Consider the following 16888-nt stretch of genomic DNA (forward strand, 5'->3'; position numbering starts at 1 on the left):
TATTGAAATATCATGCTCACATGCACACACAGTAGCAGCAAAATAATGAAATTAAGAAGAATATGTATTACTTGGGTAATATAGGACTCAGGCTGAGGCTTGTACATTGTGGATTGAATCAGTACTTGTAGATTGATGGAAAACACTTCCAGCATGGCTCTCCCAATTTCAACCTGAGCAGAGGTCCAATCAGCCAGAGTAATTGGTAAAAGTTTTAATTTCAAAATAAATCTGGTAAAGTTACAACCCCCCCCCCCAAAAAAATGGCACCTCCCTCAAATATTTGGAAATGCACTGTGTATGGAGTTTCTGCCGAATCAGTGACGTCGGCCGTCGCTTTGTGACTCTTATCCTACTGCAGTGTGAACCGTCCCATTTCTCCTGTTAAACATCATTAATACAAATACTAAAAATTACTCATTAATTATCAATTTTTAACATCAGAAGATAGAAGTGATAATGTTACATTTCAGAAACATGGAAAATGTATTTTTGAAAAAAAAACCCACAAAACATGTGTTTGGATCATATTTTTTATTCAAAATGTACATCAATGGAATCAAACCAAAGTAAGATACTGAATCATTTGTAGTGTTGGAGAGGTTCTGACTACAAGAGGTGATGACTGATACTAGAAAAATGTATGGCAATTTCTGACACCAAAATGTTACTTTACACTCAGAGTCACGTCCAAAGATCATAGGTAATAAACAACAAGTCTCCACTTCAATACACAAAATATATCCTTATAAATTATATAAATGCACGAGTATTGTTTTTTTTTTTGTTTGTTTGTTTGTTTTTTTAAATACTCGGATCTGGGATTCAGTTCAACTCCATCTTATACTAATATTTGGCAAAGAGGGAGCTGAAATCATAGGACAGAGCAAATATACATTAATAATATGCACCATTTTGAAGTAAACAGCATCGAAGGGAACAGGCCGCAAAACCGCGTCATTAAGGGGATAAAAACAAGCAGGTCAAAGATCACAGCAGTAACGAAAGTAAAAAACGAAAAAGAGAAAAAAAAGATGCATGCAAAATATTGAATAGGCCAGTGAATATTAAAGCACAACGTGTAATTAAAGGCCATGACATGTGACCTCCATGGTATTCAGCAGTGACGTGTAAACGTGGGCGGTGAAGTATGACTCTAATTTAATTTTGACGTTTGGAAAACTTGGAAGTTGAACATTTTCATTATAAACTGAGCGAGATTCATGAAAAGAAATACGTCTACCAGCTATAAACGTGATGCATGACACATTAGATGTATTAAGTGCTTCTGCCCTTGTTTGTATGTAAGCGCTGATGCTTCAGATTTCTTTCTGATGTGCGTTTAATAATCCTATTGAGAAAATGAGTGCATAGTGTAGGTCATAGCCATTTTAGCAAAGATTAAGTAAAGTTACGTTCATCAAATAATGATTTGACCTGCGAGTCCTGTAAATGTGTGAACCCCACCTGACGACTACTAACAGCCTCTCTATGTACATTAAGACATAATAGCTTAGGTTTAAACTGTGCCCGGTTCCAGACCTGCCTGGGTTTAGAGCTTCATTGAGTGATCAGAAATACCATGCGAGTCCACATAAGGCCATAATCAACAAAAGAGGAGATGCGATGGAGAGAATAAAAGGTTGATACAGCGAGAAAAAACAGTAAGAGGTAAAGGGTGCTTAGTTCTTGCTGAAGCTGCAATCCCCTCTTCAGGTGGTCAAGACAGATTAAAAGAAGCTAAAGAGACAAAAACAGAGAAAGCCAGCAGTTAGAGAAGACGCCAAAGCAGAAACGCTTCCACAAAACATTTAGCAAGGAGTCTCATATCAGGGGAGAACAGCTTGAAATTTGATTACAGAGACTGTAATGTGTTAACTCCAGCATCTCCAAACAGTGGATTAAAGCATATAATTCCACAGAATCATCTTGTGCTCCATTTAAGTGCAGGAAAATGTGAAACGCTACGAGATTACACGCCACTCCCTCACAACCGAAGTGGAAAAGGTGTTAGTCACTGCAAAAAACATTACACATATAAGCATAAGCAGAGGCAATAAATCAAGAATTAGGTCGTTTGAGGTGAGGTTAAAGCAGCGGTGAAGCACATAGACATAAACCCATATTATAGCAAAGCAGATGATGATTAAGAAACCCTGAAGGATGGGGTCCACAAAGCCTCTGGTCACATTTGAGGTACTCAGTACCCACAAGGGCTGGTTCTCTTAGCAAAGCTCGAGGGCTGAGGACCTACTCAGTGCAGAGCCAGGGATTACTGCAAAGGAAAGTGAAACCACACAGACCAGTGAGCTGAGGATTAGGAGGGAATGGGTCTTCTCTTGATCCAGGGTCTTGATCATGACCCTGGCAGCTATCATGCGGAATCAAGTGTGTTTACGCAATTTTATATTTCCTGAGACAGTAAAAGCAACCTTGAACCTTGAAGTGACGAAACAACTGAGGCTCAGACAACTGAGGTCAATAGATAACCGATAAACACTAACAAACACACCTTAAATAAATTATTGACTTTGAGACCGTGTTAACTAAAGGAATCAGGAATCTTCTGACCCTAGAAATACAGAAAGAAACATTTCACCACAGACATCAAACATACCGTTACTCGTTAGTTCATCACACTTTTACTCAGTCTCCTAACTTACAGTGATATTTGTCGTACACAATGATTATGGCCACAGTTGGAATATTTGGTGAAAATTGGCCTTTATTTTCTTTTGCGAATTCTTTTTTTATTCTTTTTTTTTTTATGCGTTAACACTGAAACAAACAACAGTGGTCCCTACAGGACGATGAACATCAATGACTGACTTTTAAATGTGCCTTTATAAGAAGTCGAATAAAAAAAAAGAAAGTTACAATTGCACTGATAACATTAATATTGAAGTAATAAAAAAAAAACACATCACATTTGGGTATAAAACAAAGTGCAAAGCTAATACAAATATGCTCAGAACACATGGCAATGAATGAGGTATGGAAGAAGTGGCAAAAAGATTAGGCTCACATCTACTCATGCATCAGGATAAAATGAAACATCATCAGTCAAGGGACGTGAACAAATTAATTGTTGCCATCTTTCAGCATTCAATGTTTAATTTTGTGTAATTAATTTGCAGCACCGATGGTGGGGGCTCCCCTTTTCCTGGATTTAGATTGCCTTCACACACAAGGGATGACTACTTCTACTTTTCCACCGTTGCTGCTTCACATTAGAAACAATCAGCTGGTGAAAACACACAGTGGCTCTGTCAAAGCACAATGCACTCGTCGATTGTTCATCAAAAATACATCAACAAAAGAAGCGTTTTAATCACCAAACAACTTGCACAACATGAAATCAGACTGTGGAGAAGACGGAGAAAGGTCAATTTGTGGCACATCTTTTTACCGGTAAACAAGTGGCTTATAAGCTGTTCTTCAAACAAAGTAGCTGCTCTGTGAATGTTCTCTAGCCTGGACACCAGCTCCAAGTTCCCCTGCTCACAAAGTATCTGTTCAGAATTCATTAAGTCCTGGAAAAACCCTGTGGGGTCAATCAAATTGTTGGGGCGGGCTTTAGGCGGTGAAGAACAGCAGAGTAATGCGAGCACCGCTGAGCTCCTGGCTACCACCGAAGAAGCAAAATATTTAAATTCTGCCCATGCCTCTGTTGTAAAAGATATTTTCTTCTATTTTCTTCTCCGTATTGCTTGAGACACACCTCATAATGAAGTTCTTTGTTTCCTACAGTATATACCAATACTTCCTGTCAGAAGTGTAACCACATGTGGAGCCAGGACTGAAATCTTGAGGATTATAACTTTAGACTTAACACCAACTAACAACTATTAAAAGTACGTTTGTTCTTGTACCAGAACATTCATCAATGAGTGGTTATTTCAGAGTCTGCTGTTACACTTGGTTTATAAAATCACAATGTTGACTATTGTTGCTTATTAAGAAGTTGTATCTATTTTTGGAGCATTAATTTAATCCATCCTCATATCAATGGCAGCTGATCTCACATCCTGCACTCGGGTCCCACTGTCTGATGCATGTTTCTCTTTAGCCTCAGCACATTTCTGCTCATCTCAACAGGAGACATGTATGTTAATATTAAAAAAATAAAATAAAAAAAAAGCTCACATCATGCAAAGACTCACTGAATATAAAACAAACATGGATTGCATTTTATAAATTTGCATAAAAGCTGAATAATGGCTTGTGAAAACACAAAACCGACAAGCGTCATTCAGCAAAAACAAACATAAGTGATGTCAAACTGATAGCAATGCCCAGCGTCTTCCACAGAGCAAGGAGGGAGGGGGGGCATGGATTATGGGAGTTGGGTGAGGAAGGGGTACTGTAAAGGATGATGGGGGTGGAAACTCATTCACAGCAGGATGGCCACAAGGGAGCACTTTTTTTCTACAGGAATCTTTAGCTGGAAATAAGAGAGAAGGGCTGTTAATGCTTTCTTTGAGTTAAAACATCATCACGACACAAGTTTCACATCGCTGACAACACATCAACATTAGTGACCAGGTGGTATCGAGAGCAAAACGTGCTTTCAGAGGCCTGATTGTGAAAATACTGCCGTCAAACTAAGTAAATGTTTTTTGTCCCGCTCTGGAGTTTTACACAACATCTCCCTCTGAGCCTCGTTCATCAAGCACCATCTTGTTTTCATCTATTTCAACAGTCCTGAGATGCTTGAGGAGTTTACAGATTGCGAGACAGATGTCTTCATTCACCGCTTCCCTCCCCAGCGGTCGACTCTTAACAACATCTCTCTCTGTGGACTCGGCTTTTGTATCCACTCGAGAGGGAGGGGGCGGCGGCGGTGGGGGTCGTCATATGGTCGTGAGATCAACCAAACATGTCATCTCTGCAAACAGAGCTGCGCCCCGAGGCCGCTTGCTGCTCTGCCGTGACCCGTTAGCCTCAGTTACTCCTCGCCTCAGCCCTGAATGGCTCTTTGTGTGAAAAGAAGGGAGGGCCACAAAAAATAAGAGGCTGTTGTGGATTTTGGGAGGCAGATGGAGCAGTTCATCAAATGGGCGTGTGGGGATCTAATAAACCGGCTGATTTAGGAGCTGGCAGAGCGAGGCTCTAAACACTACCAGCTCAAGGATATGATCGGCAGGGCTACTATGAAATAGCGCCGTCTGTGCATTCCTATATCTGACTTAGTCACTTTTGACTTTAATGGGCACATAAAATGCACGGTATTTAGAAGGTATTTAACAACCTTAATTTGATTGTGGTTTAATTGTGATTCAGATTTACAAAAAGCTATTTGTGTGCACAGCAGGGCTGGGAGTGATAATTGGGTTCAAATGTAAACTGCATTTAAAACACCATCTTTATTAGTTTGTAGGTAACACATCTGAACAAATCACTTGACGGCTCGTTTACCCGTTTTATTAATTGATGGAGTATTTTTTTTTTTGTCTTTTGGTGGTGTAACTCAAGAAGGACGTCTTACCAGAAAAAGGTGCCTCATGCAGCATGCAGCAAGTGTGGGAGGAGTTAACTGGAAAACATTACGGATGCAACATAGGTGACACATGCACTCACAGGACCAATCACATCTAACACAACAAGCAGTTATAAATAACCGTGCCTACTGAGGAAAAAACACTGACATTCGCCTGAAGCTTAAATACAGATGACCATGATTATTATTCTGCGAAACGCTTCATGTGCAAGACCTCGCTAGTTGGTCTAAATCAGTGATCCACGCACAAGGCTCAAGTCACACAGCTGCGTCTTTTGGAAAAGAAACGTTTCAGGCAGAGCTCATAAAGACAGAAAGTCACTGTGAAGGAAATAAATTAACAGGGAAGAAATGAGCAAACAAGAACCTCAGTGCAAGTGTCTTCTTCCTTTTCTAACAGGCACCCAGTCACATCAGCTTCAGGAGTTAATCATCAGCATGAAGGATCCAACAATAGCACGTTGCAGATATACTTGAACACACTGTGCTCCACAGACTGCATTTAAAGATAAAATTGTGTATATGCACCCTTTTGCCAGTTAATTAGGTACACTACTGTAGGTCTCCCGTGTGCCTGTATGAGTTGAGGTGAAGGGGCTCTGTGGATCATCCCACAGGTACTTGATCTAGTGAATTTGAAGGCCAGGTCAACACCTTGTGCTGTGTTTTTTTTTTTAAATTGTTCCTAAACAGCACTACAAACCACAGCCTTCACAATTAAATCACTGATCAATCAATAGCTCTCTCTGTTATTTTAAACTTAGGCTGATTTAGATTTAGTTAGAGACTGATATATTAAAACCCATTCAGTTTTACTAGTGTACGTTATATACTGGCAAATGAGTGAATGTGCTAGAAAGATGGCTCATACAACAATTCGTATAAATACCAACAACAGTCAGTTCATAAAGGAATGTGAAAAGTATTCACTGTTGGCCGGTGGCACAAAGAGAGCTGCACAATAACAGCTCAGTTTCAAGGTAATAAAACTGGAATTATTAACAGCCTCCTAATAATAAGCCGTTCACACACGTGTCGGTAGTATTTGACTCGTGTTGTTCCAGGATCAGCGTTTAAAGGCAGCGCAGTGATTCCTGACGGGAAGTCACTCATCAGGATCGGCCGACTGTTGGCCATCTTTCAACTATTCGGATGAGGACGGCTCCTCGTTTTCAGCAGTCTCTCTCTCTCTCCCCTTAGTTTTCCACATTGCTGATGAGTTATGGATTCTGGTCAGCTCTCTCGTAATGGAACTTAATGCTAACTCTAATCTCTGTTATTATGTGGGGGATAAACGTGAGTATTCATCTGCCTCGCAGAATTTAAGAGTGGTGTGAATGTCAAGCTACTTATAAGGATTTTCCAGAGCCATTATCGGCTGTACGAGCAAATCTCAGGTGGATTATTAATAAGCGGTGACAGAAACCACTCCGCTAGTAGAGCAAAAATAATAACACGTATTAATCTGAACATTCAAGCTCTTGAATTCAACTCTTTCATCAGGGCTTAGGAAGGTAATTTGATAGTCTGTTTACCCCTCAGGTTCTCTAGGCTTTTCCATCAGAGGACTGCACCTGTGGCGTGAGGGTAGAGACACAGGGAAGAGAGAACAATACTTACTTTTTCCTCTCTTTGTCCCTCTTGAGTGTGGTGGAGCCCCCTGCCTGCTGGGCTTGGTTCTGCAAGAGCTCTGCAGCAGTCTTTTTCTGTTTGAAGGTGTTGAGCTCATCATCCAGGGACTTCTTCTTTTCCTCCAGTTTCTTTTTCTCATCTTGGTGGAGCTTCTTCAGACGGTCAAACTTCTCGTGCAGCTACGAAGCAGCGACGAAAGACAGAGGCACAGTTTTGTGTCTATCAAAACAGGATCAACACTGTGCTTAAAACTAACAGAACAGTGACATTGCTGACATTACCTCTTTTTCTGCTTCTTTGAGCTCAGCCTCCTTTTCTTTTACTCTTTGGACGAACATTTGCCTCATTTCTTCTTCCTTCTTCTGCAGTTCGCCCATGAACTCGTTCCTCTTAGCTTCATATGTTTCCTGCAGGCTGGCAGAGAGAAAGGAAATAGAGACATTGAAGTGTGCATCACAGGATAAGAAATGCAGACACAAACTAGCACAGTCTTACCAAAAAATAAATTGTTGCAATAACAAATGAAAGAGAAACCTCACAGTGGAACAGGATTTAAGACGATACAGGCAGCGGGGAGGACGGGAAAAAGAAAAACACAGATCTTGTCTGAAATCTTCTACCTGAAGGGCTTGCTGTCAGGGTCTGTGTCCTTGAAGCCCATCTCCTCGAGTTTACAGCGGCGATAGAGCTCGTAATGGCGCGTGTGGGTCTGCTCTCGCAGGTCCTCCATGTTCACTCTGATCAGCATTTCTCGCAGTTTGACAAAATCACAGTGATTCTCATTTTCCACTGTAAGAGACATAGATCACAGTAACACGTACGTGTTGCGTCAAACACGTTTTACGAGATGTGAATTTAATGACTAAAAACATTTTGACGGTAAATTAGAAATTCTTTCCTACAAACACTGCCAGTACAAAACAGGACAGTGTTCATGTCCTGGGGCGTCTCTATTGATTCTCTTGCTGGACTGGGCCGAGGGGCCACGCCTCCACAGACCGTGTGACATCATGTGAGTACACATGCATGCCTGCAGCCAGTCTGGCATAAACAGACCCAATGTCAGACAAATCATTTATTCAGAAATATTACACAGTCAGTGCAGTCAGGGCGCATTAAGACGACGATATATTTTCCAGTGTTTTGGCTGTGATCCAGCACATTGAATTTCAAATGAAACAATGAAAGTGAGGTGAAAGCTCTGACTTTGAGCTGTGGCAATGTTACAGTACGTCCATTACTATACTGTAAACAGTGTGGAAACTGTAGCCCTGTTTATCCTCTGGCCGGTAAGTATAAGAACAGCTACGATTTCTGCACACATGATTGGATGCGGATATAAACACCATACGAGGATTTTCTCTGTTTTATATTACTGTATGTATATATATGTAGAACCATAAACTCATTGAGCATTTTCACTACTTTATAACCTTTTAGAGCAGTTTACTGAGTGAATAAAATAAACTCCAGGTCAATGAGGTATGTCTAAGGGTCTGTGTGCCAGCTCGGACAAATCACCAATACAGCTACATATATGGACACACACACACAGTTAATAATAACAACCTTGTTAAAACTAGAAAGAAAAAGCTTGAGTGCAAGTTAATTCTAATTTGAATAATTCCAAGTAGTGATTCTGCTTTCTACTAGTCACACATTAACCTCGTCAATAACAGATCAATTGAAACATCATTAGTGTGGTAATGCTTCTTCCAGAGCTAAGAGTTGCTGCTCTGACAGACAATTTGACTTCAACTAGGGTGCTGCAGCTAAATGGAGTTATATAACTAGTTATCAGCTGGTCCTCAGCATCTGCTGGAGCTGAGAGAATAGCTTCAGCAGCTCTGACAAAAAAGGGAGCGTGCTCAGATTTCCTGTGTGGGATGTAACCGGGGCTTACCCTGAACCGTTCCCCAGGGGTACTGCCTGGCCTTCACCATCTTGTTCCCGATCTTCACTTCCTCTGTGCTCCCCACCACGGCAAACGGCAAGTGGCTCTGCGACGCAGAGAGAAAGGCACCGTCAGTGAACAGCCGATAGAGTCTGCACAGTCTTACTGCAGAAATCCACTGTTCTCCCATTTCATTACAAATCAAAGCGCATTACTGCTACAATATTATTTGTACATTAGAGACAGAAAAGACGCATGGGGTTATTTTTCTTTACGTAACTTGACCATCTAGAAGCACAAGGAAGCGGCTCTCACATGCGCATGACCTTTTATAAGGACTGAGTGATGAACAGCAACTGCCCAGAGCCGACGGCCTAATAGAATCAGTCAGGGAGAGTTAAGGTATTTCCACAGATCAGGACTCATAAACAGCTAAGTGAGTCTTGGCTCATCTTTCAGCGGTCTTTCAAAGGGCCCTTTCCCACACTGCCGGCTTCCTGCAGAGAGAGCTGACTGATACTGCGACGCTCCGAACACACTCCTCGCTGTGTACGGTGGCTTCCTGACAGCCTGACACAGGCAACGTCTGTCCTGATCCCACATCACATGTTGCGGGGCTGACGAAAACAGCCTTATGAATTAAGTGGCATACTCTTGAATGCACCTGATGCAGACGGAAAGCTGGTTTTCATCCTTACGTTCATGGTGGAGTTGATCTCCGCCACAGATTCGTCGTCAGTGGGGAACTGGTAGATCTGTACTCCGTTGCTGACGAGCTCGCTGGTGATTTTGATTTTGAACTTGGCCAGCTCGCTCTTGGAGATGGCATCCGACTTGGCAATGATTGGAATAATATTGACCTGTCGTTGAGAAATGGGACCAGAGTTATTGTAGGCTCGCAGTGACAAGGTGTAGACAACCGTTTCAGATATGCAGCTAAATATAGAGCATGTAGCTGTCTGTCAAACGCCTCACCTACATTTCTTAAGTCCAAAATGAGAAAAGAATTGATGTGATTGTGCGTAAATCCCACACTATTACAAATCAAACATTTCTGGAGAAATGGCTCCAACCGCATGCCATTTAGATTTAATAACAGAATAATACACGTTTCTTTTATGTGCCCTGCAGTCAATGTTTATCCAAGACCATAATTTACAAAGGAGAGGGAACTGAATGCCCCGTGCTCACTTCATTTCAACACAACCTCTCTCTAGCTCTGGGATCTCTGAAAACGAGGCCTTTGCAGACAATGCTACATTGTTAAGTACAAAGAGATAAAAATAGTAAATGCAGCAAAGAGATCAGCAGTCTTCCATCTCCTGCTTCAGGTCATTCAGAAGATCTCCAAACATGGCATTAAGAGTCAGACAAATGATTTCAATAACATTTACCCCGTCAGTGTTATCCAAACAATGACAAACACTGGCAGAGTCACTCTCATGCACTTACAACTGGATGCTGAAAAATGAGAATTTCACTCCTACACAACTATTTATGTCGTCCCATATCGCCCACACAATCCCAGATTATTTGTTCTACTAATGTGGGCCCCTTTAACTCGCAGAGAGGGATGCTCTGGGTCATGTGAACGAGAAAATACTTCCAGCGCACCCTCAAGGCTGGTGTGGATTCAACGCCTTGCTCAAGGAGCCCTCAGCAGGGCCCTGTTTGAATGGTGAATGTGTAAACAGAGGAGGCTCTGCTCTGGATCAGGCTGCTGAGGGGGCTTTGCTAGAGACCACAGCTGCTCTGGCAAACACTCAGCGGCTCTTTGTACAAAAGCCAGGAGGGCCATGCAAATAAGCCACTGTGGAAAGGACCTAACAAAACCGATGCAGCAGACCTCATTTCACAGCTGACCTACAGCGATGCAGTAACGAGACCAGAGCCAATTTGCATTCGGGCAGATAGTCTGGTAAAGGCTTGTGACCCGTGACTAGAGCAGACAGAGAAGAAATGCTGCAAACATGCAGTGCCAAAGCATTTATCTACAGTATATCTACGACCAGCTACAGTATGTGTGTTCATAGGCAACAAGATCTCCATCAAATAAGGAAATACTGTATGACGGCAAATTAACTCTATAGTGCCAGGTCATACAAATAATAAAGCAACTGGATGAGGATGAAGCGCAGCAAAGCTCACCTTGCTGTCGAGTTTTTTCATGGTCACCAAGTCCAAGGATTTGAGTGAGTGTCCCGTTGGAGCGATGAAGTACAGGCAGGCGTGGATGCGTGTGTCGTGGTAGCTGTGTAGCGTGCGCTTGATTTTCAGCTCTTCCTGTAGATATGCTTCAAACTGGGCATCGATAAACTCCACAATGGACTTGTAGCTGCCGAAACCAGAGGGAGAGGGAAGTAATGTGAGCACTTTGTTGATGCACTTCTTTGTCACGTCACGTCCAAAATCATCAAAAACAATAATTTTCATTAATGTAATCAATATATGTAAATATAAATAATTTTATTGACTCATTGAGAACTGTGGACGGTACTGCAGTATATCTAAAGAGGAGCTACACTGACAGAAAACTGCGTTTTCATATAATTAAGAAAGTCTTTTGCTCAAATCTAAATCGTATTCTATACCGTGTTCTCTGAGGGCAGTGGCATCTCCTAATCCATTGAGCAACTTTCTATCAGACTAATCAACTTCAGCTGAAATATTATGAAATCATGCTTTGGAAATTTGGAGATTTGTTTTCAGCTCGTTCATCTATCATGAATAAATATGAGCCTCGATCTAAACCACTAAACACAGCCCTGAAAGAGCACAAAACCCAGGAGGTAAGAATTAATCATTTGCTTTTGTTTTTAACTTAAAATATTTGTGATGAGTACGCTGCATTGTTCTGTCCGTTATCCATTATAAATTGATGTCACTACTCACTCTACACTCTCTGTACACTCAGCTGTCAGGGAACTTCCTCCAGTTTGTATTTAAATTCTGTCAGCCATTTCAGACCAACTTCCTGATAACGACGATTAATTTTTAACTTGGCAAGTTGAGAGAATTGACCTCTGCTGGTGTCTGTGAGGGTAGATTGCCTAAACTGTGGAGAAGTTAGCCATTAGGGCTTCTGAATTATCAACCTCAAAGGTTTACATCCATCTGAGAAAGTCTATAAACTAAATGTTTTAAGACATAATATAATATTCATTTTTATATTTCCACCTACTGGGGTAATACAATAATAATTTAAACGCTACCTGCTAAGCTGAAACAATATAGACAATGGACCTGGGAGAAAGGCGATGACCCCGTGTAGTGAGCACTACAGGAAGCTTCAAAAGGCATCCACCCTTTCCAGAGCGCGTCATCAAATAGCTTGTGAACATACTATGGGATATTCCGCCCGCAGCCATTCATGTGACTATGAGTGTGTGCTTGTGTAAAATGCAGTTAGCTGTTGGCTATTTCCCGGTGGATTTGCAATTTGAAGTGTAGGACCTGTAAACAACCACAGCATTCCCATTATAGAGAGCTTACAGAGTTGGAGTTGACATGATATAAAGTTTACGTCAGGAGCACAGCTAGCAAATGTTACGGGCGTGTACAACAGCCAGAGAGTCATGACAAGCCCCAGGGCTGAAGTAATCCCATTTATGTCAGGTAGGAAATCACCTCCATCTAATAGTACTTTAACACTGGTGAAGAAACTACTTGAGATGTAGTCTTGATTTCTCATCCCACGCAATAAGGCCCCGGCCTGAATGAAACCTGAGTCCTGAAAAGGCTTCAGGCCCATGTGTATTGTATGTCAGGAATTTGCGCAATTAAGTGCAGATTCTCTCACAAAGGCAGCCACAGAAAAGACACTGTCTGCTGGGATCAGGTCTTCCCCTCGCCCAGAGGTGTGACACTTGTCTTTACCTGTTTTCTTTATTGATCTGGTCTCCGAAGCCCACGGTGTTAACGACAGTGAGTTTAAGGCGAACATTGCTCTCTTGGAGTTCATAGGTGTTGGACTTGAGCGTGACTCCCGGCTGGCTGTGCTGGGTGGGCTCCCCCTCAAACTTGGTGTTAAACAGCGTGTCCATCAGAGTGGATTTGCCCAGACCCGTCTCGCCTACACAGGACAAAAACATGCATCATGTTACTGGGATCTTTACCATTACATCATTTGAAATGACTATAAACTGCTACCTCCAGGTATATGACCACGTCTTTTATGTTACTCTGCATACTCACCATGCCAGTGATATTAAGATCCTTTAATTTGTTCCACATCTTGTCAGCATTTAATAAGCTTTAAATAAAAGGTTAAGCTCCTCTCTGACATTTTTATTGACGTCTATTTAAGTTAGAGTAGATTAAGAAGACATACTGAAGATGATTATTTTCAAATGCTTCAACCATAAAACAGTAGAGATAGCTGCCTGGTGATGTATGACATCCATTTACTGTTGGGGCCTGCTAGATGACTCATATAGAAAGCTCCCTCTGTAAGAAAGGCTATTTTTATTCATCACGTCCTGACCTACAGTCTAAGCACATCAGCCCATTTTTGTAGGACATCTTGCTTTGCTAAAAATGTCTAGTTTCCCATCAGAGGCAAATGAACAGATACGTGGAGGGTTCTAACGGCTGTTTCTGAGAAATGTTCAGGCTGTTTTGCTCAAGGCAATTTGACATCTTGTTTGAAGTAACTGGCATCCGACTGGAAATGCTGGGATGTGTTAAAATACTAAGAGAGAATTTAAATCCAATCTCCTGATATAAAAGCACAAAAAAAAAACCCTGTGTAAAAATGTTCAGTCGTCTTTGAAGTGTACATCTTCACATATCTACTTCCTTCCCTTTTAGACCACAATCAAATTATAAGAAACAAAGATCACATGTCTTTGCCTCAAGTGATTGTTACAGTAGCAAGAAATGTTGTACTTGTGACACACAACACCACTTAGAGTTTGAAAAAAAGTTGTTTTTTTTTGTATCAACTTTACTTCCATATTTTCAACAGGCTGTACTGCACATTTGTCTAGAGTGGTTTCAAAAGCAAATAGTAATGTTATAATTATAAAGTAACACTGAATATTTAATCTGCTGTGAAGAAAACAGCTTGTTTGGGGTTTTCAGCTTGAAGGGATGTCAAAACCATGCCATTAAAGTGGATGCTAGTGAATAGCGTACAATGGAGGATGAAGACATTACATCCCAATCTGAAAGAGAGTTCATACTATGTAATATTTGTGTATGTATGTGTACATGGAAACATTTCTCACTACCCAATAAATTTTGTATAAAGTCTTATATTCTCCAGTGAGTTATACAGAACACCAGCTCACCAAACATGCTGATGAATAATGTCATAGCATTTAAACCACCTGCAGACACTTCTGCAGTTTCCTGCCAGAACCGAAAACATGCTACTCATCACAGTAACCAAAGCTCATTGGACCAAAAGAGACTTAAATGATGAACTGCTTTGTAACTTGTGGAAAAGCTCCACTGAAGGAAATGCATTAGCTTTTAGCCTGAGGCTATAGAGAGTACGAGCCCGTTCATACTAAATAAACTCACCAACACAGAGGATGTTGAAGCAGAATCCATGGTTGACAGACTTGTTGACCAGCTGGTCAGGCATGCTGTCAAAGCCGACATGTCCAGCCAGAGGGACAGAACGAGCTCCTTCACCCTATAAAATAAAAAAAATGAACATAAAGCATAAATCATTGAACACTTTATGCACTGTAAGGTCTTATTATGGTACTGTTATCTTGGCTATTTACCTGTACAGAATTCTCTCTTACACACTAAAATGCACATTTTGTTGAGATATAGCATTTCACTATCAGGTAACACCCAAATAATTACACTTTCCACCATTTTGGATCATGTCAGTCGACTGCTTTCAGGTGCAGAGCAACTCACTTCCTGTTTCCTGAGCTGTAACTTTCTTCCCACAGTCGCGACTGTTTGAAACCACAATGCACATATATGGAAAGATATTTCTGTTCATCTCAAGATAATTGTAAAAGCAACAAACAGCTTTGAAAATACGCATTTAAAAAGCTGTTGTTTGGTAAATATGACTGAATTAATTTAATGTAGACAACACTGAGTTTCCTTAGTGTCACTTGTACTTTTCAGTCCCAATCTCTGGCTGATTACACTTAATCAATCTACTATAACACCGTCTGTACACAGTCTATCTCAGGACCAGAGTGACATAAACACTCGAGTGTAAAAGCACGGTTGTTACATGTGTGTGGGGGCGTGTGGCTGGTGGTGAGCATCTCAGTGGCCGTGAATCTCATTTCTGCAGGAATCTACATTATGAGGTGCAGGAAAGCAAAGAATTTAGATTATACAGCAAAAGCGAGAGCTCTGAAGCAGCTAAACCTCAGAAAACCGGCCATTATGTGGCTTAACATAACACAGCGTTGCTGTCCAATGTGGGAAAGTCTTTGAGAGAAAACTATTCTGTTTAAAGGTCAATTTAAAATAACTGGGGAAGCCAATGGTACTAAACAGTTGTGGATTATTTGGATAGTTGAAACTGGGGTTTAAACAGCTGAGGGAGTGTTGGTAAATTTGAGGGTAGTGCGCCTGGACAAACAGACTAGACTCTTCAGATGCAAGTGCAACATTCCAGAAACCATTCCTGCTTTTCGTGAGACTCACGGCCAAGTTTCACACAGGCGGCTTTCATTCATTGTCCCGCAAAGGAATATCAAACTGCAAAAAACATGCTATTCTAAGCACTCCCTCTGAATTTAGTCTGTCTTCCCAGAACAAATAAAATAGCCTTAACCTAACACATGCTTTCTAAATTGCATGCCTCGTTGCGTATAACGAGTTAGAATCCGTTTAGTCCCTATTTTGTATGCAACACTTGACAACGCCCGACCTAAAGTTAACGGGACGTACATGAAACAACATAACGGAAATGAGCACGGTGGCTATGCTGAACGGGGGCGTGCTGAATGAATGGCCTAGCCGTGGCTCTGTAATAGGTTATCGATTCAACAGAAGCTAATACAGTCGATTGCGTAGAATTTGAAATATTTTAATCCATTAACGCTATTCATCACCAAGGTAGTTCAGCTAAGGTTACCTGTGCAGGGACCCTAAATGCGTTAGCATACGAAAATGATAAGGTTCGGATAAAATATTTTCAAATAAAGCTACAGCCCAGAGGCATTCGAGCTTGATATAAAATAAGCTAAAGGGAGATTTAAGATATTTATCTAATTATCCGATCTATTTTACCTCATGGATACTGCATTTTGGATAGAATAGCTAGTGAAAGCGGGTGTGGACTAGCTAAAATCCGCTCCAAATTACACCCACTCACAAAACGTTAAAATGTGTTTGGGACATAACAAAAACATATAAGTTATATGCGATGACGGCGATGAAGGTATCCCCGAGTAAAACGGGCTACTTACCGCTTGCCGTGCTATCTCAGTTGACGCCATGGCAGTTGCTGTTGGCCGGAGGACGAAACCTCTGCTGCTCGTAGCAAAGGAAGCTGCACCGTCGACTTCACACCGAAAGATGGCCTAGTTGGAATGTACCACTAATCAGTGCTTTTTTTAGATACGACCTTGTGATAACTATAGTTACAGGCAACGTTGCTTGGCAATTAATTGTATAAACTACATAAATACCTCGATCCGATTCTCAGAAATATTCTTCTAAATAAGGAGAACTGAACGAGCGCCATATTTCAAGCTCCCCTACAGGATGCAACCATGGTTTCGTCCGGTGGAAATGGCAGTGAACCGCAGTCATTGAACGTTACAAACAGGGACTGTCAGTTAGTCAGTTAGCTGTACGCGACGAAAATAAAGACAACTTATGGAGGTTGATTTTTTTTTCTTATTACACTGTATGACCTGTACTTATTGTAA

At 41.3% G+C, this 16888-nt stretch overlaps 1 protein-coding gene across 5 annotated transcripts; it reads right to left on the minus strand.

The window, feature by feature from the left end:
- Positions 1–514: 514 nt before the first annotated feature.
- On the minus strand, positions 515–16567 carry septin6 (septin 6). 5 transcript variants are annotated; one of them, XM_047586013.1, is made up of 11 exons: positions 16424–16567; positions 14553–14667; positions 12903–13098; positions 11175–11361; positions 9725–9886; positions 9036–9132; positions 7753–7921; positions 7414–7546; positions 7121–7311; positions 5489–5536; positions 515–1740 (listed from the first exon to the last, which is right to left on the minus strand). In XM_047586013.1, the coding sequence occupies exons 1-10, from the start codon at positions 16451–16453 to the stop codon at positions 5533–5535; spliced, it is 1284 nt and encodes a 427-aa protein (XP_047441969.1). In that variant the 5' UTR covers positions 16454–16567; the 3' UTR covers positions 515–1740; positions 5489–5532. The 5 variants fall into 5 exon arrangements, with proteins under 5 accessions (XP_047441969.1, XP_047441966.1, XP_047441965.1 ...); XM_047586011.1 differs by lacking the exon at positions 515–1740 and adding an exon at positions 2708–4444; XM_047586010.1 differs by lacking the exon at positions 5489–5536.
- Between the last annotated feature and the right edge of the window lie 321 nt (positions 16568–16888).

This window comes from Mugil cephalus, chromosome 5 (assembly GCF_022458985.1).
Source record: "Mugil cephalus isolate CIBA_MC_2020 chromosome 5, CIBA_Mcephalus_1.1, whole genome shotgun sequence".
NCBI classification, from domain to species: domain Eukaryota; kingdom Metazoa; phylum Chordata; class Actinopteri; order Mugiliformes; family Mugilidae; genus Mugil; species Mugil cephalus.

What these genes read in the sequence shown, in the direction of transcription:
- septin6 (XM_047586009.1), bottom strand. Translation starts at nt 16,453, where the DNA reads ATGGCGTCAACTGAGATAGCACGGCAAGCG. An exon ending in CAGATCAATAAAGAAAACAG is followed by an intron (nt 11,362 to 12,902) that starts GTAAAGACAAGT and finishes TGGTTTCGGCAG; the next exon opens with CTACAAGTCCATTGTGGAGT. An exon ending in TGAAAAAACTCGACAGCAAG is followed by an intron (nt 9,887 to 11,174) that starts GTGAGCTTTGCT and finishes TCTCAACGACAG; the next exon opens with GTCAATATTATTCCAATCAT.